At 33.5% G+C, this 22,423-nt stretch overlaps 5 protein-coding genes across 5 annotated transcripts; 3 read left to right on the top strand and 2 right to left on the bottom strand.

The window, feature by feature from the left end:
- Positions 1-486: 486 nt before the first annotated feature.
- Positions 487-2,052, bottom strand: LOC142597880 (putative cytosol aminopeptidase). The gene has a single exon (XM_075734897.1). The coding sequence runs from the start codon at positions 2,050-2,052 to the stop codon at positions 487-489; it is 1,566 nt and encodes a 521-aa protein (XP_075591012.1).
- Positions 2,053-2,204: 152 nt separating this feature from the next.
- LOC142597879 (uncharacterized) lies at positions 2,205-3,332 on the bottom strand. The gene has a single exon (XM_075734896.1). It carries the CDS (start codon positions 3,330-3,332, stop codon positions 2,205-2,207), a length of 1,128 nt encoding a protein of 375 aa, XP_075591011.1.
- A 1,479-nt stretch (positions 3,333-4,811) lies between these two features.
- On the top strand, positions 4,812-5,359 carry LOC142597910 (uncharacterized). The gene has a single exon (XM_075734922.1). It carries the CDS (start codon positions 4,812-4,814, stop codon positions 5,340-5,342), a length of 531 nt encoding a protein of 176 aa, XP_075591037.1. The 3' UTR covers positions 5,343-5,359.
- A 13,349-nt stretch (positions 5,360-18,708) lies between these two features.
- LOC142597878 (uncharacterized) lies at positions 18,709-20,082 on the top strand. Its single transcript, XM_075734895.1, has 2 exons — positions 18,709-19,546; positions 20,033-20,082. Exons 1-2 carry the CDS (start codon positions 18,709-18,711, stop codon positions 20,080-20,082), a joined length of 888 nt encoding a protein of 295 aa, XP_075591010.1.
- A 101-nt stretch (positions 20,083-20,183) lies between these two features.
- On the top strand, positions 20,184-21,143 carry LOC142597877 (serine/threonine-protein kinase RIO2-like). The gene is made up of 2 exons (XM_075734894.1): positions 20,184-20,438; positions 20,754-21,143. Exons 1-2 carry the CDS (start codon positions 20,184-20,186, stop codon positions 21,141-21,143), a joined length of 645 nt encoding a protein of 214 aa, XP_075591009.1.
- The last annotated feature ends 1,280 nt before the right edge of the window (positions 21,144-22,423 follow it).

Below are 22,423 nucleotides of genomic sequence, written 5' to 3'. Positions count from 1 at the left end.
ACTACCATTTGCTTTAGCCCATGATGTTACATTATACTTTTTTAAAAAATTGGTTTGCGCATTAAAAGATATATTTCCATTTGTAGCTTGCCCGACACTAAGTTTATAATGATTATTAGAAGTTTCTATAGCAAGTTGGCCTTGGGTCGAGTTACTGATATCAGCAGCACTTTTTATTGTGTAGTTTCCAATTTGTGACTTCTGATTTGCCTTGAGAACAAAAGGATTTTTTGTTGAATAATCTGAGTCTAATATATCAGCTATATCCGCTTCAAAGTTTCGAACCGTTACCATATTTAAATATTATTCTAATCTATTAAAATAAATTATGAAGAATAGATTTTTGTTCGCACTCTATAATATAATTTAGAATTATAGAATTAATGCTATTACATTAGTTGTATTTAATTGTAAAAAATATACTTATTTAAAAAATCAAGTTATAATATAAAGAGAATTTCGTTTGTGAATAATATTTTCAAATGGTCATTGTTTAGTTCCGGACAGTTCCAACACAGCTTTGTACAATAGTAAAATACCCCAGGCTTTGGCTTCAGCTTTGGAACCTCTCCATGAAACTCCTGCAATATCTAAATGCGCCCAATGGATTTTATCTCCGACGAACTCTTGAAGGAATAGAGCAGCTGTCATACTTGAAGCGTTTGGTTTAGAATTTGCAATATTTGATAAGTCAGCTATTTTTGATTTGATTAGAGACTTGTATTTTTCGTGAAGTGGCATTCTGAAAATGTTTTCTCCGCTATCTTTTGAAGCTTGGTAAAGGAAAGAAGTTAACTTATCACTGTTAGTAAATAGACCCGCAATTTCGGTACCCAGACAAATTGCCATGGCACCGGTCAAAGTTGCAACGTCTATAATGTACGAGTTGGGCGAATTTTCAAAAACATTCGATAAGTATGTAAGTCCGTCTGCGAGAACTAATCTTCCTTCAGCGTCTGTATTTAATATTTCTATTGTTTTTCCATTATATGCTTTGACAATACTTCCAGGGAAAGTTGCTTTCTCGTTTATAGCGTTCGCTGTCAATAGTGCAACGGCGTGAACTTCAATGTCTTTTATCTCAAGCGACGCAATGGCCAATATAGTAGAAGTTACTAAAGCCGCTCCAGTCATATCGTATTTCATCGTCATTATAGATTCACAGGACTTAAGACTATAACCACCTGTGTCCATCGTAATACCTTTTCCAACAAGTCCAATTTTGGTTGTAGGATTCCCTGATTTGTACGTTATATGAATTAGCCGCCCACCATGCTCGGAAGCTCGACTTACGCTGTAAAAAGCTCCCATGCCAGCGTCTAAACACTGATTCTCGTCACAGTAGGTTAAATAAAGATTTTTATATTTGGGAACTTCTTTTTTTACGTAGTCCAAAAATTTTTCACAATGACATACGTTAGGAGGAGCTTCAACTAAGTTCTTCATTCGAATACTAGCAAGAGCTAATTTTTTTGCAGTTTCTAATATTTCGATGCTATCTTTTTCAGATATAGTTAGTCTGGAAGCACTAAACGATATAATTTTCGGAAAATTGACTTCTTTCTGCTCAGACTTATATAATGTAGAAATGTAGGATTCAAAGAATAGCCTTGATAAAAATGTCATGAAAGGCGCACTCGATGTTACTAAATCAATAAATACACTTAGTGACTCCACTTTGGCTTCGTGTTTTCTGAGATATGCTGAAAATTTGTATGCAAGTTCCATCAAATTATTGTTATCACATATTGATTTTTCGTCAGTCCACGCCCAATACAGTTTATGTAAATCGCATTCGAATATTGAATCTTTTTTTTCATTTTTAGTTTTCAACACATATTCTTTAAGTGATTCACATATAGGAATCGAAGAATCTATTAATTCATTTTCATGTGACAATATTAAAAATGCGATACAAGAAGAATCATCAGTTTTGGAACTGTTGAACTTAATGCTTAAAAGCTGATCAGAATCTATTACTGGAATCCTTGTTAGCTCCCAGGCAGTGCCGTCAGTTACGGCAGTAGACTTATCTAGTTTCTTAGAAAACATGTATAATTGAAATTCTGCAAATAAAAATAAAATTACCTATATTACAGAGATTGATCATATAATAAAAATAATAAATTAAATAAATTTTAATTTATCTGATAATCTAATCCATGTTTAGGCAAAATGTATGTTGCCTGATTAATTGACGTTATTTATCTAGACCATATACGAACAATTTTATCTTTGCCACCTGAACCAATATATTGACCGTTTATGGCCCAGTCAATACAGTACAATTCGTCAGCAGCACCTGGTAGATCTTTTCTTAATTTTTTGGATTGAACATCCCACGTTTTTATTGTTGAATCTTTTCCACAAGATACGACTAGTCGACTGTCTGAAGACCAAGCTAGTTGATAAACCGCAGCCACATGACCTCTAAAAACATGTAAATATTTACCAGTAGTACCACACCATAATCTCAGTGATGAGTCAAAGCTAGCTGAACAGATATATCTTGCATCAGGTGAAAATGAAACGCCGCATACCGGTTGTTGATGACCGAGTAATTGAGCAATTTTTTTGGATTCGTTATTAAAATCCCAAAGCACTAGTGTGTTATCGTCGCTAGACGACACTAATAATTCACTTCTGATATTTTTAGTTTGTTTATTCCATATTTCTTCTGATGCTTGAAAATATGCATCAATCGAACCTGTGTAAGTGAAATTAGAACTTGGAAAAAACGCTGAACAATTCATCAGATACGATGTATTTAAGGAAATACCATTAATCCAGTGTGCATGGGCTTTGACTGACTTGATCATTTGTTTATGAGGGAGACTCCAAATTTTAATCATTGTATCTCTCGAAGAACTATATAATATTGGACCAAAATATTCTTTTCCTTCATCAAAAATACTTTGATTTCCACTCCAGCGTAGGCACGTTACCATTTTAGTATGTCCGTCAAAGTTAGCTACAGATTGGCCTGATATAATGTTGGAAATTCTTATTGATCCATCTTGCGAAGCACTTGCCAGTAGTGGAGTTTTGTTAATCCAAAATTTGTGAAGATGTGCTGGCAAAAACTCTAAAGCCGTTATTGGTTGCTTATGGAGCTGAATTTTAGTTAGTGGTTCCACTGTGCTTGAAGATTTTAAATTGGAAACGTCCCAAATATATATTAAATTATCGTTTGCTCCGGAGGCTACGTATCTGCAGCAAGGGCTAATAGCAATTGATGTTATAGGTTTGATATGGCGTTTGAAAGTAGTAATAGGCGTTACCGTTAAAAGGTCCCATATTTTCACGGTACAATCTGACGAACCTGTAACCATAAATCTGGAGTTTGCAGCTATTTTCAAACAAAGAATAACCCCTATGTGCCCTTTTAAAGATCCAGATAACTGCGATACGGGTGAAATTCTAAAACTACACATCGAATAAAAGTTAATATCTAGCGTTCCTTCACTAGTAAAATTTACATTTTCTTTAATCGCCTTTTCTATACAATCTGATAAAGTGGATGTAATTTCATACTTGTTATCAAAAATTGTTAGGCGATATAAATCTGACGCAAGGTCTTCGGGCAAAAATTCTTTGAGGAGCGATAACAAAGCGTTCTTGTCAATGCTTCCTTCTACTTCCAGTTCAGAACTTTTGAAGCTTTCATTTTCGCCGTAAAAACGTACTAAGAAAGTCTGGTTGGATAATTTATTTTTTACATTGTTTTCATCTATGTTGTGCAAAGGCTGATAATATCGAACCATATTTGACAAGAATTTTCGATTAATTACAAAGTATTTTTTGCGACTTTAAAATTTTTAAGTTTTATTATTTAAAGTCTTTTCAGACCACTGTAGCAAAAAAGTGTCTAAATAAATTTTATTTACAAAGTTAGGGTCTAATTCGTTAACAACGGCTGTAATCTCATCGTTTGACATATCACAAATATTCGAAAGAATGTTTGCAAAATCAATTACATTAATTAGCCCATCTTCGTAAGTTGGCAACTTTTCGCACAGGGAATTAAGGATCTCATCTGGTCTTAGATTACTAGGCAAAGTCTCAATGGCATTTATTACGTTCTCTACTGTTAAATTATCAATTGTTTCTATTTTTAAAGTTTTTTTTAAACCTTCAACTTGTTCCAAAGTAACATTGCATCCCACAGCAATCAAAACATCATAAAGATCACTACCGGTTTTAGTCCAACCTAAGGAAAGTGCTTCGTTTATTGCTGAATATGTAGTTGAAGAAAAATTCATTTGTGATATATTTTACTAAACGTTTGCTTGTAAAAACAGCAAAAAATCAGAAAAAGGGGTTTGCACCCAAATATAAATAAATTAAAAGAATTGTTTAAGCGACTTAGCCCAAATTTAGAATAATCTAAACTGGTTCCTATAGCCTTTAAGTTATTTTTCGAGATATTTGGCAGAACTGATTATTATCAGGTAATAAAATTCTGTGGCAATAATATCTCATGAATTAAATGGGAATATCAGATTTATTTAACGAGTCAGCAGTTATGGTTCAAGTGAACCATTAAGAAACACAGACCAATTATATATCATCTTTTATAACGAAAAGTTTATAGTATTTTCAGACATCTAAGGGTGTAAATTTACATTCAATAGCGTGGTTGCTTAAGCCACTTCATGAAACACTGCGAATGTGGGTACACTGTTGTCATCATTAAATGAAATGAAGTTGCTGTTGTTTATGTTACTCAAATAAAAAAATTATTAAAAAAATATAAAAGACAAAACGTCAATTAAATTTCATTGTACTCTAAAATCGATTATTTAGTTTATATGACCAGTGACGTATATTTTAAATTAACTAAGGACGGACAAACTCTAGGTGAACTTCAATTCGAACTTTTTAAGAATGTTGTTCCAAGAACAGCTGAGAATTTCCGCAAACTCTGCATTGGCTACAAAGATTCTCAGATTGGAAAGACTATAGGTTACGCCAAAAGTCATTTTCACCGAATCATTCCTGATTTCATGGCTCAAGGAGGAGATTTTGAGAATGGTAATGGAACTGGTGGTCGTTCGATCTACGGGGCTCGATTTGCTGATGAAAACTTTACTATCAAGCATGATCAAAGAGGACTTTTATCCATGGCAAACGCCGGTCCTAACACCAATGGTTCTCAATTTTTCATAACTTTCGTAAAAACTCCACATTTAGATGGAAAACACGTCGTATTCGGACGTCTTGTTAAAGGATTTGAAGTTTTAGATGAGATCGAAAAAGTCGGATCAAGCAGCGGTAGACCAACTTCTGTTATTAAGATAGAAGAATGTGGTCTTGTCCAAGATGCAAACAACGAACTTTAAATTAACATCTTATTTGATTTAACCTGCTGAGTTTTAACATTTTATGTTATGATTTATGCTCTCAAATTTTTATTTTTCTGTATAATTAAATTAAGTATAAAATTTATGATTATTAATTTTAATTTTGATAATTATAAATCTAATATAAATACAAACTACAGCTGTAAATTATGGAATGTACTTCTCCCTGCTCTGATCAAATATCAACTGATTATGAGCTGTATCACAAACTTCAAGAAGAATTCTTTAGTTGTGAATTAGATAAGTTAGATGAGTTTATCACTGAAAAAAAAATTCAGTTGATGAATCAAACTGATTTTGATAACAGGTGTGTTGTTCATTGGTGTGTCAGCAATAACGATAAAATACGACTTCTTGCGTTATTGATGCACGGTTTTTCTGTCGATCCACGTGATGAGTTATCATGGACTCCTTTACATATAGCTACAGCTTCATGTTATATTGATTTGGTGCACGTTTTACTATCATACAACGCGGACCCTACATTACGAACCGATTGCAGTTTGAACACTGCTTTGCATATCGCAATTAATAAAAGTAATGCTAAAATCGTTGACATGATTATAAAGATTGCTGATAAGAAAATTTTAAACATCAAAAATGCAACAGGACTAGACCCACTAGTTTTATCAGTTCATGTCGGTGTACCTTGCATCACACAACTTCTGTTGCCTCACTATTCGCAAAAGAAAATAAACATTTATAAATTAATTGATGTAGCAATTGAAAATGTAAACTATGATATGCTTAACTTATTATTAAACTTGAATATTGCGACTGTTGATCGAATAGAAACTAGCAATATTTCGGACCGAACAATTTTAGAGCTTATTAAAAACCACGCATAGTTTTATAAATATTTAGAATACAGCCAGCTCCTTTTAAATGTAGGCAGAATTAAACGTATAAATTAATTATCAGCAGTTGGATAAATATGTGAGACATCCGTCTTCACATTTAATTAAGTAATAGATTAAAAGTAAGGTCAGAGTATTATGTAATGTGATCATAGTATTATTTTGTAAAAAAAATTATGAATTTGAGATAAAAAACTTAGACAAACGAGTCTATTTGCTTTAGATGAAGTCCAATTATAAATGGCACTTTTTATAAGCAACATGCGTTATAGATCTAATAAAATAATCATTCCAGTTTCCCATATTGCAAAAAATCTGATGACATAGATGTTTTCTATGTTCAAACATTTTAATATCTGTAATTTAATCAAAATTTTAACTAGGCAAATTTATTAATTCATGGATTGGACACAAAACTTTTTTTGTTCAATCTATTTTGTTAATTTGTTAAAAAAAATTTTATTCTTTATGAACACATCATAAACAGTGTATTAAGCTTCGAAACACAATAATACTACATAGAAAAATATTTTATATGTATAATGGAATCGAGTGGGATCAGATTTTGTATTACGTAGGACTAAAAAACAAATTTTATTCACCACTAAGACTGGATACATTGAAAAATTCGATTGACAAATGGATAGCCGGTGTACAAATTAGAATCTGTACGAAGTCATGGAGATCTAGATATTCGCAGCATTTAGTCAAACTTAAAGCAAATTTATCGGCTTTTTACTGGACCAATGGAGTATTTATATCAAATGAAATTTGCTGCAAAGACATAACAGATGTTTCTATCGAGGACACTAAAAGCTACGAAGCCCACGTTAAATTGACAAATAAATCTACAATAAAATTGTGTTTTGATTCAGAAAAAGATTTACAATCGTTCTTAATAGTGATTGATTACACAAGAAGTTTGTTAAATACAAAATCCACTAAAAATTTGCTAAAATATCCATATTCTATAATTATTCCTTTCTGGACAAAGCGCTTTAAGAATGTTGAAATATCTGTTGAAGAATGCCAGCTTTTATTTGAAGATTTTAAAATTTGCGTTAGTTTGTCTTATTTAGAAGAAATCTTCAATTTAATTAACGTAGGCCATAGTGATCGAATCAATTATTTTCACTTTTACTTCATTTTACTAATAGTATTAAACATGCCAAAACTAAATTTTTTTTTTAATTTAAAAAACGAAGAACTTGCTCGTTTTGCAAATATAAAAGCTTTTTTGACTAAATATAAATGTTACCCTGAGCAGGCTGCAATAGACACTACGAGTAAAATTTTTAATTGGCAAAGTCCTTTAGTTATCGATGAAAAATTAACGCTGTTTGGCATGTACACCCTGTTAACTAGTACCAACTATGATCTGACCAGTTCTAATTTTTTAGTAATCGAAAAATTTGAAAATACGTCGATTAACTCGCTTTGTATTCCATTTATAAACCAAACTGAGCTAGCAATAAACCCACGCAAAACGTGCGAGAATGACAAAAGTTCAATTAGTGATAAGTTCCAAAATCTACTTTCCAAAAATATTCGTTCTATGTGTTTTACCTTGATATACAGTGAAAAACTTGATCAAGTTTTTTGCTGCGAAAACAATACTAAATTTGAGACAAACGTGGAAGCTTATCAAGCACTGGTTAATGTAGATAAATATAGACTTGAGCTTGAAACAGTTTTAATTACAATTTCAGCTTATTTATTTAAATACTCATTCTTACCTTTTTTCTTATTATTTGATTTACGAACATATCCCAATAACAGTATAATTGTGAGTAAAATAATGATAAAGTGTAGTACTCTTTTAGAACAAGTGTTCAACGAACGACTTCTTAAATGCTTAGAATCAGATTCATGTTTAACGGTTAAAGACAGCTATAAGAAAGTTTTGTTTAGTTTCCTGCTGGATAAAAACACTGAAACGCAAAAAATTCTTAATGTAGGTCAATTGAACAATTTTATCATAGATGTAAATACTGTACAAGCGGTAAAACATAATAATATAGTGACAGCATTGGAAGATGTGAAACGGTCTTTAGCTAAGCAAGAAGAAATGTCTGTTTCATCTCACTCTAAGGAAACCCCAAAATCCAACAAACTTCTCAACAATATGATCATGTATTTGTCCAACCCAGTTATACCAGCGGATATCAATGACATTGTAAAACTGATTTCTAGTGGGTGGAACATGTTTCTTGTGGATACACAAATGTACACAATATTTTTCAATAATATAGTGAAAAATTCCGTTCTGGTTCCAATATCTAATCAACAACATCGAAAAAAGCGTGTGGAATTTAGCATCGACTCTATCTTGAATTTAGCTGCAAGCAAGACATTGAAGAAGTTTATTCAGAATTATGGAAACGACATGGATCTGTTTGTAAAAGCAAAGATCAGCGTCTACGATCTTAACGAACCACAAAAATTAGAGTCTACATCAGCAATATATTCAATTTATAATCCTAAATTTGAAAAGTCATTTGCATTTGATATCACATATAATAATATTGCTATTATAAAAATTCAGTTTGGGTACGAGCTCGAAATGGGATTTATAGATGTTGCACATTGTTATCTCGATCTGCTAAATGGCGTGCCTGGACTGTGTTGTATACCCTTGTTACCGAATTGCAATTATGAAACTGCGAAAATCAACGTGTTAATAAATTATAAAACGCTTCTAGACATTGAGTAGCAATGCAAACTTATATAGATTTATATAAATATAAATTTTTTTCTGCAGCGTAAATACAAATTTTCATCAATTTTTTGTTCTTTATCTAAATTCAATAATAAGCGATAATAATAGTTACAATGTCATGGTATAATAAGTTTGTCAATAACCATCATACAGTGAAAGAGTGTGAGTCTAACGGCAATACTTATTGGATTGTAGAAACGCCCAAACAGACTGCAACCTGGTTTAAACCTGTTATCTTGCGACCTGCAATTGAAATTATAATTGCATCAAACTGTCACTGGATAAAAGAGACAGACAACGGTACAAATTTTTACTTTAATGTACAAACGGGCGAAAAATGCGAGGAAACACCAATGTGTGTTGAAGAAATAATTAAAGCAAACAAAGAGTTTGACCAAAGCGAATTTCAGTTGAATTTAGCTTCATACAACGCGCAACGAAGCGCGTTTTATCAGTATTTAGAAAAACGACGTATCGGTTGTCTACTAACTTGGCAGACTGTCAGTGTTGCTTTGTCGTTTGATCCGCGTTACAGTTTGTTCAATAATATATCGAAGTACGATAAGTCTAACATTTTTAATTCTTATGTAAATAACCATGTTAAATTATTAATGGAACATAATGAGGCAGGCAAGTTTGAAATTAAACAAAAACTTTTTGAGTATTTAGACAAAATTTATGAGGATTTTGATGAGCAAGATTTTCACAGCTTTTTAGCGCGTTTGTCGATAGTTTCTTTGGATATACCAAATGAATTTTTTTGCTACGGCTATAACAGTTTGTACAAAATGTTTCTCGAGTACATAAATGATCTTCAGGTAAGGCGAAAAAAGTTTAATGAAACACTAGACGTGAGAAACGTGAAAATAGTAGCTAGATATTTGAATAAAGCTAAACTAGAAAAACAGTTATTTACATTTCAGAATTTTTTTAAGTCTAGATTTACAATTGATGAGTTAATTATCAATTTTTCCAGCGGAAAGGTAGCTAGACATGGACTGAACAAAATTGATTTATCATTTATAAAACAACTGAAAATGGTTTGGATATTGGTGTTGGATTATTGTAGTCAGCAGATGGGTGTGAATAAAGATACTAAATTCGTTGATTTCATATTCACCGAGCTACCAGTCAATGAGTTTGAAAATTTTAACAATTATTTTAAATTATCTACTATTAGTTTACAGATGAAAAATAACTTAAATCATATTGAAAATGTTTACCTCGAGTACAATAATAAAGTTATTAAAGAGACTGAGCAGGGTCAGGCCGATGTACCAAAAATAATTAAAGATTATTCTGTTTGTAAGTTGCAAGTATACAAGCTTTTATTTCTCCAGCCGGAATTGACAGCATACGAGTTATTTGAAATTTATTTTAATGATCTAGATCTTGAGAAAGACAAAAAATGTACTGAATTATTGAAACGTCGTGTTTCTTATGTCCTGGAAGACGCAAACAATGAAAGCACTTTAGAAGCAACTGAAAAAAATAAAGTAATTAAAGTCAGTGCTAATTTGCCAATGTAGCACATATATGCGGTTATATATATTTGCGCAGAACTTTATTCGTATTTCATATCATTAATAAGTATTGTATATTGGTTTTGAAAGCTGTCTTTTTGTTAAGAGATGAAAAATGATGATGGCTTAGAATCTGATATTATGTTGTTTTTTGAAAGAGTTAAAGCGTGTTTTGAAGATTTTACAATATTCTTCTTAGAGTTCATCGAAATATATTCTTTTATAATATAAGATATATATTTTCTGATAATGCCTTCGTTACTACTTTTGTTAGTGAGTAATTGGTTAATGCATTCGGACTTGGAGCGATAAGTGTTAAGATGTTCATCGTAAAATACAAAATCATAAGGAATTTTTTGTAAAAGGCACAGCGTTTGAGTAATGTCGCAGTTAATTTGGTTGATGTTTGAAATTGAGTCAGTGATGTAATTTAGACTGTCTGAATTATGGGGTGGAATTGAACTATTATATTTGACTAAGTTGTTTTTTAATTTGGATGATTGGCTAGAGTAGATGTCATTTATCGCGTGATCAGGAGACGCTGGTTCGGTGACGTCCACGGATTGATGCAATGAATCAGATTTGATATACTTCTTATTCTTCTCGTAGTCGAAACAAGTATTCCCAAACTTTTCACAGTCAATTTTGTTATGATGGAAACTGTCATTGTAAATAATGTCTTGAGACAAAATTTGTTCGTCTAAATTTTGCAAGTTCGCGAAAAACAATTTGTTCCTATCAATGTTTTCAAGGCTGACATCTTCCATCGATAAAGACACGTTAATGCTACCAACAATATGATTAGTATATAAAATATATATGGGGATCCGAACTTCATAATACTTTTCTTTCGTGTAAGGGTCTGTGTGTTTACAAAGAGTTTCAGATGATAAGTTAAGTTTTGTTATGTACTTAAATGGTTTGAACGCGAAACTATGAATATAGATCACTATAGGACGCGTAAACGCTCGGAACGGGTCTGAATGATTTTTAGTAAGGTCATTTTTCGGAATATAGGCTGTAGACGCCGTGTTTATTTTGAAAATCGTTGAATCATCTTTTTTGAAATATCTGATTGAAGGAACAACTTTTTTAGATTCATCAAAATGCAAACTGTCAATTGTGAATAAGAACTCTGTGGGAAACGTTGCGATATGAGCCTAAAAAATGTTAGAAATTTTCATACAAAAGCAAATAATTATCTTCTACTTACGTGAAATTCTATTTCCTCGATTTTTAGTTTATATTTTGTCCCGACCAAGCTGCTATTATTTTTCGCATTTAAAATCATTGAAAAAATATAACTATTTTATCAGATCAATAAACAAGATCTACTGAGTAAACTCTAAACACATTGACGATTAAGATAAAAAATAATAGATTAAATGAATTTTGATTTTTTTTAAAGAGGTATTTAGAAAAAAATGCGATTATCGAATATTTTATATATTTTTTGAAAAACGAGTTTTACGCAACTCTTGTCGAGTAAGAAATCTTTGATTTGAGGTCGTCGAATTCTAATCTCTTACTGTTTACCATTTGGGCGTATTTTGTTATAATAGTCAACGTGTATTCATATGGATTTTTTTGAAAGTCTGGGTTGTTTAGTATGTCATAAATGTCGTTTATACTGCGAGGTTCTAATTCTCGTTCCCGTTTCGTGGATACGGGAAGTTTGCCGAGTTCTTTTCCAAGCGTTTTATACTTTTTTTTTAACTGATCTATTTCGAATTCTGCTTCAATGGCATTGAGCGGGTTTTTTATGTCGCCTATGTTTGCAAGCGACTTTCCAAACTTTTTTTCATTGCTTTCATGGGTCAAGAGTTTTTTTTTTGCAATTAGATTATTAATTAAAGCCTCATGGCGTTGTTTGCGGATTTCCGCTTTTTTTTGGAGTTTCTGCACTGTGGGTTTAGAAATGATTCGCGCCAATCTTTTGGATTTATCACTTTTTTTCATTTTTTTGAAAAAAAAATTTGAAAAGTTTACAAAATTTGTAATAAAGAAAAGGCAAATTTGCGGTTAAACTGTGAATCATGTTTATTTATGAATTTATTTTATTATTTATTAATGAAAAAATTAATTCTGTTACATGCACATTTGTTTTATAAAAACTTTACGGTGTATTTGAAAGTAATAATCTTGTAATTATTAATTGAATAATGTTTTGTTAAATTTTGTACGCTGAGTGTATATTGCAGGCTACCCAGTATACGTTGATAAAACAGAGAAAAGAATGAGTGAAAATCCGATCACTAACGATCAAGTTCCTGAAGCACCTCCCGTTACCGCTAATGAAACGAACAACACAGCTACAAATGATGAGTTACAACAAAACTCTGCGATACTGCTAAGAGGTTTGAAATTTCAGTTTGTGTTTTCAGTTCTGCTTTCAATAGTATTTATCAGTTTATTTTTAGTTATGCAGTACCAATTTTTCCCAACTTGGAACCAGGCCTGTGACTTAGACTACAAGATATGGAGTACTGTGTGGATATTGCTATCCTCGTTTCTTTCAATATCTAAAGCCTATTCATTTTATCATCGTTTGAAAAATTTTTCAATTGAAAACGGACTTGCAACGGATAACTTGATGTACCGACACCCAGGGTTTCAACTAATTTTATTAACTCATTTCATTTATGGTTTGTTTATCAATTTCAACGACTTCGTTCAACAAGAGAATTGCCGCACTATTGCTTACTATTGGAGCTTGTTTGGTTGGATGCAAATGGCACTCTCCTACCTCTACCCGTGCTTACTGATAATTTTCATAGCTCCTTTGTTGTTGTTATTTTTCAGGTTTCCAGTGATCCGCGAACGTTTGTTCCCCCTTCTAGTAGGGTCTCGTGATATAAATTTGGTTTTACGAAATGCAGAATTGCTAAAAAAGCTCAAAAAGTCAACTTTGAAAACATTGATAGAAAACAACGAAATTGACGGGTCTGGCGACTATTTTTCTCGTGAAGTGTCTGCAGAGAATGTTTCCATTGGTGGTAGAAAAATTTCTAGAACACCGAATAACGTGGACATCAATTATTCTCACCAAATTGAATCAACCGCTCGATTATCCAATGAGCAAATTGCAAAAAATGTTGAAACGGTTGTTCCCGACGACGGACAAAACCCGAAAGACTCACAGGTCTCAGACGAAAAAGTCGAAGATATTAAAATCAATATTAAGCCTTCGACGAAGCCTGCTAACACGGAAAGTTACTTTTGTGCAATTTGCGTTAGCAAATTGGAAGAATCAGACTTGATTGTGCAACTACCGTGTAATCCCAGGCTGCACTATTTCCACGGTAGATGTATCAGCCAATGGCTGATTCATAACTTCACATGCCCAATGTGCAGAAAAAATCTAATTAGTTTGGTCGATGCGCAGGATACTTCTCCTTGAAAATTTAATCAGATACAACGCGTATCTGCTTATTATACTAATGAAAAAATAAATATTTGCTAGGTGCAATCCTATTATAGCTCGATTTCTTTTTGAAAGAAAACTTTTTCATGAAGAATGGAGGCATTGATAATAGTTCGACCGACAATACTGACGAAATTATCGAGCTGAACAAGTTTGTCAACCCGTTTCCCATCACTTATTGTGTTAAAAATATAAAAAAAGACGAGATATATCGAGACTATTCGATTTTTGTCGAGGTTGTTCGTCTGAAGACGATTGACAGAAATTATAACCCAAACGTACCTGTGGGTATTTCTTTCTCCATCATCTTCCCCATCAATTTGGATGTGGTACGAACCAAATCTATAATAACCGATATGCGTTTTCCAGTTGAAAATATCTATAAAAATTATACGCCAATATTGATTACCATTACAAATTCAGACGTTGATCTTTTTGAAAGAATCAGGAAAGAAAACAAGCTTCGTAAAGAAATGTATTCTCTAAACAACGACGACACAGAAATTCCCGATTCAATAAACCTAGTCCCAGCTCGTCTGTCTGCGCGGCTGATCTTCGATGAAAATTCTAACATAGTCCAAGGGCCCAGTGCCGTTAGCGACGAGTTTTATTTAAGATCCATTTCTTGTGATTCGTTCAATTTAAATTTTTTCAATAAAGGTAAAATTCTTTATTTGCTAGCCGTAAACTTATATAAAAACCAGGCTTCGACTTAATTTTTAAGATTGTGTGGAAAACATTTATATAGGCATAATTAATACGTGTTATCAATTTTATTTATATTGGAAACCAAAAGCAATGCGAAAAAAATGTTACTATATAAAAACTTAGTGCATTTTGATGATGTCAGAGTCACCTGGATCGATGATAGCGGCAACACCGACTCTAAACATCTTACCGCAGGCAGTTCCGAGGTCTACATTGTTTCCGGGGAAAGCGTGCACTCCGCATCTAGCAAGAATGGCGTAGTATTCGAGTTCTGATCTTCGAATTGCTGGGGTGTTGTTGGAAATGATTAAGAGCTTGGCAGCTTGGGTTCTGAGAGCGTGAAGAGTCTCTTTATACCCAAGAGCGCATTTACCAGAACTCATAACGAGCTTCAGCTTTTGGGTAGTGTTAGTTTCGTTTTTCTTCGAGGTTTTCTTTACCATTTTTGTAAGTTTTGTTATTAGCTAACGAAGTATAAATCAGAAATTAGACAAAACAATCAATTTAGGGATTATTATAAAAGTTAAAAATTAATTTGAAAATTTGTCTGTTCCAAGCACCTACATTTCTTGGTTTAATTAATGTCTGCCGAAAAAGCAGCGTTAAAAAGCAAAGAAGCGCTGCTAAAAAATTGCCAAGAATTATTAAAAAAAATACCAAAAAAAAAAAGTAAAACTGACAAAAAAAAAGTCGTTGTCGCTGCAAAACCTGCGAGTAAAAAGAAAAGTTCAAATAAAGTAACTAAGCCTTTTTTAAAACCTGATTTAATTTCAGACCTCAGCCTCGGCGATCTACGCGAGGATGGACAACCGAGATCTTACACGGAAGAAGGTTGGAAAGTATACACAGAAGAAGAGCTCAAGTTGGGCCAATCCAAAAACACTCGCTTGTGTCCTTTTGACTGTGACTGTTGCTATTGAACGTGTTACATGCTGGCACAATGTATTTTATTTTTAATTAAATATATTTTATAATGCAACGAAATATAAAAACAATTAAATATATTGTAACTCACTTTGATCGCAATAGAAGAAGAAATCACCGTGACTAATGCAGTTATTTGACAAAATATTCATCGTTGAAGTATTACTCATTCTACTTTTTCATTTGATTGGAAAATACTTCGAGCAGTTTTTGAAAAAGTGTTCTTCTAATGTCGCCGCGCAGAAGTACAAGAATTCCATTGCAAATTTAAAAGCTTCTTTAGGTCACTGCACGAGCGTAGAAAGTTATTCCAAAATAATGTGTGAGATAAATGAACATGGTCACAAATGGTTCCAAGCTCTTTATCCGACTTTAAACATTTTTGAGAAATGCTTGTTGTCCAGTCCAAAGATCCGAAACGTCTTTTTGTCTTTGTCTGTTAAGCCGGATGGGGCAATTAGAATTGCTCACTTGTTGTTGCTGTGGGTTTGTGTGCATTATTTGACTGGCTACATATACAAACTCTCATCTATTCCTCTTTTGATCTTCCCTGAGTCGATGTGGCGTACGACGCCCAACAACCAACGTTTATCTTTTCCACTCAATATGTTTTTTACCAAATATTCCGACAACATATTAACTAATTTTATCGGCAGACCTATTAATGAAAGTGCCGTAGACCCTACTGTGTTTGTCGTGCGTTTCTTTTCATCGGCCTGGATTATTGTAAACGGGTTCACATGCATTTTCACTAAATATCTTAAGCCTTTCTAGCCGTAAAATGACTGATGATCATCTTTTGTTTTTCGTCTATATCTGAGTCATTTAAAGTTTCCACAAGTCAATAGTTCTGAGCCGCTTTTGTATTTAGATGCATATTATTTAAGCTATTTATTTTGCATTTTTCTTTATTTTTCAACGAATTATTTACCATTCTCACTAATATTTCTTATTAATACCCTATACCATGCACAATCGTTTGTGATGAATTATGCAGATAGTGATATATTGCTGGAAACATTTTTTCGTTACTTGTTCCCAATACATCTGCAAAGCGTAAGTTGTAGGCGAATCTAAACGATTTTAGATTATTATTTTAACCGATTCCGAATCAGTTTTGAAATTTGACTGGATTTCTGGCGAAATAAAATGGACCTCTCAGTTCAACACGAAATCCCCTCTTTTTCTTCAGAGGTTCATACTTAATACGCCTATTGAGTGTCCCAGGGCAATCTTGGATATCTTGGCGACACTACAAGATAAGTTTGACGGGTTTGTAGGAAAACTTAAAAACTTAATTTTAGAATCGGCTATTAAACGTGCAAGTGTCGGTTTATTCGTTGACAGCGAAGAAAACATTGTTTTTTCAGATTATACAAATGTCATACTTCCTATTCAAGGACTGACTTTTAAAAAAGCTATCAATACAGCACCCATCACTCATAAATATATAGTTCCAGGATATTTGCAAGCTTCGAAAGAAAGTTCTTTATTGAATTTAGACTACAATTTAGGGTCTGTTTTCAATAACAAAACCGTGTTTGAATTCAAAATCTCTCTGAAAAAAACTTCTTTACAGTACATGGTAGATCACGTAGAACGGTGGCGAATCATTAACAATTACTTCGACGGTTTAAGCTATCAGAAAAAATTAAATATAGTTGAACAAGTGCCGTTCGGCAATTACACGCTGATACCTGATAAAGTTATGCTTCAGTTCTTGCTAGACAGCATCACTATCAATCAAAATCGCGTGTACGTTGATTTTTGCAATATTATCGGTAACATAATTCAGTTCAACAGCGTGAAAAACATTTTTGAGATTATGCAACAGTCTTACAAAAACAACTACTCGGACCAACCGCTACTTACACTTGATGAAATCACGTCACTTTATAAAAATGAATGTACAAACATGCGTACTTTAACGAAATATCAACTACTCAATGAACCTGTATTGACAGCTTGGACGGTTGAAGCGCTCGACAACACGACTTTCACGCTTGGAAGTAAGCTGACCAATGTCTATTACATGAAATCAAATATAGTTCACAACAATCCAGATACAGACAATGAAAAAAATGATAAAAGATATAACATTGACATTACTGATTATAATTCCAATGTTTATAAAATTGTCAACTTTGTTAACGGGCTAAAGTATTCGTGTTTTCAGGAAAATATTTTACAGAAAGCAGAATACAAAAATTTCTTTGATATAAACGCTAATAACTCTATGATAAAAAAATTGGAATTTGTGTTTAATGATTATTCAGCCATTGACGAGAAAGAATATTTCTACGGACAAGAATATAAACAGAAACCTGAAACTAATCTCAGTTCTATATTGAACATAAATACTGATATTATTCCAAAACCGAATCCCAGCCAAAACTTAATCAACAAGCCTGTGACTCAACATTATATCGATAATGAAATTGATTTAGTAAGTGACAACGCGCCTTCCAATGCGACACAAGCGTATTGCTACCACGACATAGTTCAAGATCCGCTGTTTGCCAGTTACATTACTAGATCCTCTCCTAACAAAGGGTTCGTTTTGACGTTTCACATTATTTTCATTTGCGTTATATTTATATTAGCTTTACTGAGACCTTTTTATTCAAGAATTAAATACTCAAAATGCCAAAACGAAAATAATGACGCCAAGAGTACAGTTCCGAGAGTAGAAAAACAAAATACGCTCTCATACTCTAACAACGAAAGTTTACTTTTAAATCATCGCCCAGGCAACTCGACTTTGTATGTAAACAACAACTCGGATCAAGTTTCAAACGGCTTTTTACATAAGCCATATAAAAATGTTGATTCACCTAAAAAATTGAGGTATTACTCTGAAGAAATTTTGTTTTCATCCAACGAACATGATAAAAAATTTGACAGCCAAAGTAACATCGGCTCCGCTCCTCCACTGGTTAATTCAATTTCGTTCGATGATAAAAAGGTTAACAGTTTGTACAAAGGAATTAGTCGAGTAATTCAAGACAAAGTAATTAAATCAGTTTTGTTTGCTATAAAGTCAAAACTAAGTACATATGAAACCAAATCTAAGACGCTCTCCGGCAAAACAGTTCGCCGAAGCAAGCAGCCTTTACACGGAACTAAACTAAACACTTCTGTTTGTCCGAGCCCAGTCGAGTTAGAAAACAACTCGGGGAAATCGGCTTACATGAATAATTCAAGCCGAATAAACTCGTTACTTTCGATTTTCGATGAAAATCGCTTTAAAAAAAACTTCAAAAAATGTGAGCTGATTGGAAGTGGCGGCTTTGGTGCTGTCTACAAAGCGTTGCATCGTTACGAACCGAACGAGAGTTATTACGCAATTAAAGTTATTAAAACAGTTTTAAATGTTTACTCATCTACATTTTTAGATCCTGTTGTTTTTCGAGAAATCTCTGCCTGTAAAAATTTGCTATCTAAATACGTTGTGCGCTATTATACATGGTGGATTCAATCAGCAAGTGACTTATCAAGCGATTTGACGAGTCACCTGACAAATATATATAACAATCCAAATGAAGATATCGATTCCGGACTGATGAACATCAAGTTGTACATTCAAATGGAATACTGCGAAGGCGAAACGTTGCGGCAATGGCTTTTTTCAAGACTGGAAAATGAGGCTTTCGATTCTTCGTCCAGTGACGAAAGTTCAGACAAACATGAACTGAGCGAACAAATACGATATGTACAAAATGTACCTTACGACTATGAAAGCACTCAGCTCGTTGAGTTTATCGAAAGAACCGTCAATACTCCAGAATTAAGTGTGAAAGTTCCGTCGAAACAATGTTCTGACACGCACATCAGCATAGTAAATCAAGAAAATGCTAAAAACTCATTACAATACTCTACTAGTCAATATGAATACATAATTAGTTTGTTTGGTATGATATTAAAAGGTGTTTGCGAAATACATGAAGTCAACATAATTCACAGAGACTTAAAACCCGAAAACATATTATTTCAAAAGTCTGTTTCAAAAATTGGTGACTTCGGTCTAAGTAAGCTGCTTATAGAAGACGATTTAACTGTTGCGGGTGTGCAATGCGGCACGCCTATATATATGGAACCTCAACCTTCTTACAGCCAAAAAAGCGATATCTATGCATTAGGAATCATTTTGTTAGAGCTGTTTTATAAAAAATTCCAATCAAACCAAGAACGCGTAAGCATCATAAATTCATTAAAGTTTTACAGACGACTACCAAAAGGTATGCTAACACAGGACCTAAGTTTTTGGGCGAAACTCATTTTGGATATGACGGACCCCAAACCCAACCTGCGTCCCCCGGCATCAAAATTATATAAATTGATGGAGACGACTTTTCCACACATAATGAGCAAGCTTTAGTTTTAAACAAAAATAGTTGGTAAAATTATCGTAGAGCTGTTTAATGGCTTGTAGAGCGAAAAATGCCTGCATTATTTTAAGGTACTGAGTCTCCGAGTTTTTTTTCGATAATAAAAAATTTTTTTTTGTTCTACAGCCTTACATTTTCAAGAGTACTTCAACAAACATAGTGTTAATTTTATTTAGACAGAGATGTATATAGTTTGACGTTTATGGAGCTTAACATCGCTGCTTACCAATTTGTAACCAACAGTCATTGGTTGGTTTTGAAATCAATCGAGCACATTATGCTCAAGTACGAATTTGCGCCTAAATCAGCGCTACAAAGCAATATCAAATTGCGCAAACTACCTTTAAAACAGTTGCTTGGAGATCTTTTGAACTTCGACTTGTTAACTTACGAAGGAGTAAAAGTGCATCAAGGCTATAGGCTTACATGGAAGGGCTTTGACTATTTAGCTTTGCATCACATTATTGGGGCAGGTTTGATTACTTCGGTTGGCCCCCGTATAGGCATTGGAAAAGAGGCAGATATTCACATTGTTTATAACAACGAAACGTCTCTCGCACTGAAAATTCACAGACTTGGAAGAACCAGTTTCCGATCAGTTAGAAAAAACAGAGACTATTTGCGCAAGGGTTCTCGCCACCAAGGCTGGATTCATCTGTCAGCCAAATCTGCAGAGCAAGAATTTAAACACATGAAACTGCTAAAAACTGAAAACCTACCTATCCCAGAGCCTATCGATCATAACAGACATGTTGTGTTGATGGAATTCGCAAAGGGGGTTCAGTTAAATAAAATTCGAGAGCTCGAACAGCACGAAATTGAGCATCTCGTAAATAACTTGTATCAGATTCTTATTGACATAGCCAAACTCGGTTACGTCCATGGTGATTACAACGAGTTCAACATTATCGTTGACGAAGAAAATGTTGTATCAGCAAATTCTATCACGATTATTGATTTTCCACAGTGTCTTAAGACCAGTCACCATGCCGCGCCTGAATATTTCGACCGTGACTCGATGTCCATTAAATTGTTTTTCGAACGTAGGTTCAAATATGTTTTGGATCAGATTCCAACTTGGGCTGACATTCAAGCTGAACTAAACTTATCAGAGCTCGATTCAAACGAAGCTGACTTCAATTCTGGTCAGGACGAAGAAAAATCCGACGGAGAGGAAATTTTTGAGGTCCTTCAATCTGACATCGAAAACGAGGAAAATCACGAAATAAGTAAATAATTTATCGATGCAAAAAATCATGCTTATATTAATCTAAATATTCTAAGATTTAATGATAGTTTACGAGACTACATTGCATCTGTGTTTTAAGAATGTAGTTATTTATTGCCAAATAGTTGTATTTTTATTTGCGGTTATGAATAAAAAAATCTAACGTGTGCTTAGGCAATAGTGGTGTTATAAATGATTTCGACTTTTAAAAATAGAGCGAGGATAATAAGCAATGTCCGAAAATCCATAAAACTCATTGAAATAAATCCTATCAGGCTTTTTTCGGGGCTACTGGCCATAATTGAAATCAGCTTGATATGGATTGCCATAATAAAACTATTTTTAATTCACATTATAAGTCGCTTGTGCAATGGCTTCTTGGTCGTGGCGATGCTAAGTCTGTTTAGCAAAAAACACAGCAAAATTCGCCAAATAGACCGGAAAGCGAAGCGAGCGGAGACGTATGAAGAATGGTACAAACTACAAAAAGAACGCGACATTCTGACTAATACGGATAAATGGGCTAAAGAAGAAGATACCGGTGAATGCGACTTCAAAACGCTGCGTCAGTATATAAAAGAATTGAAATTTGCCCGAGAATCCAAGAACATTGACGAGATGGAATTTTTACTTCGTGTTGGATTTAACAGAGACTTTTGTGGGTTACGCAGTCCGCTATTGTATTTTCATTCTTTTATTCGTACGAAAGATATCGTACAAGAATATATTCACGAAACTATCAGCTCACTCGATGAAATTCATTCGTTTGTTTTAAACACACATATGAACACCGAAAATTGGTTGATACTAGAAAAATATATTGCTTTTTTATACGACCTGCGCTTGTTTTTAGGTCGTACTGCATTATGTTTAAGCGGAGGTGGTGGTCTAGCAATTTATCATCTGGGTGTCATAAAGATGTTAATCGAACATAACTACATGCCTAATGTCATAAGTGGATCCAGTGGTGGGAGCATTTTAGTTGGGCTGTTAGCAATACATACCAACGAAGAATTTCTAGATTTCATGCAAAATACGGAAAAAATCAAATTGTTTGAAGACATTGTGCCGCCCTTTGAAGACCAGTTTAGAAATTTTTTTAAAACCGGTTACATGATCTCTAAGCAGGAGTTCCATGATATCATGCAAGACGTTTTTGGAGATTTTACGTTTGCAACAGCTTTTGATCGGACTGGAAGATTCGTCAATATTACAACCACCCCTGCAGGAGTGACTTCAAGTGGCGATCCGCTCGTTTGCAACGTTATAAATACTCCTAACGTGCTGAT

Source organism: Dermatophagoides farinae, unplaced genomic scaffold, assembly GCF_024713945.1.
Source record: "Dermatophagoides farinae isolate YC_2012a unplaced genomic scaffold, ASM2471394v1 contig1, whole genome shotgun sequence".
Lineage (NCBI taxonomy): Eukaryota > Metazoa > Arthropoda > Arachnida > Sarcoptiformes > Pyroglyphidae > Dermatophagoides > Dermatophagoides farinae.
Note: the sequence above shows the minus strand (reverse complement) of the source record. Positions and strands in the feature narration are given on the sequence as shown.

Excerpts from the sequence above, each read along its gene's own strand:
- LOC142597910 (XM_075734922.1), top strand. The coding sequence starts at position 4,812 with ATGACCAGTGACGTATATTTTAAATTAACTAAGGACGGACAAACTCTA.
- LOC142597880 (XM_075734897.1), bottom strand. The coding sequence starts at position 2,052 with ATGTTTTCTAAGAAACTAGATAAGTCTACTGCCGTAACTGACGGCACT.
- LOC142597878 (XM_075734895.1), top strand. The coding sequence starts at position 18,709 with ATGAATAATTCAAGCCGAATAAACTCGTTACTTTCGATTTTCGATGAA. Across the intron at positions 19,547-20,032 it reads AATTGGTGACTTCGGTCTAA|CCTTACATTTTCAAGAGTAC; the intron begins GTAAGCTGCTTA and ends TTTGTTCTACAG.
- LOC142597877 (XM_075734894.1), top strand. The coding sequence starts at position 20,184 with ATGCTCAAGTACGAATTTGCGCCTAAATCAGCGCTACAAAGCAATATC. Across the intron at positions 20,439-20,753 it reads AAGAGGCAGATATTCACATT|ATTCTTATTGACATAGCCAA; the intron begins GTTTATAACAAC and ends AACTTGTATCAG.
- LOC142597879 (XM_075734896.1), bottom strand. The coding sequence starts at position 3,332 with ATGGTTACAGGTTCGTCAGATTGTACCGTGAAAATATGGGACCTTTTA.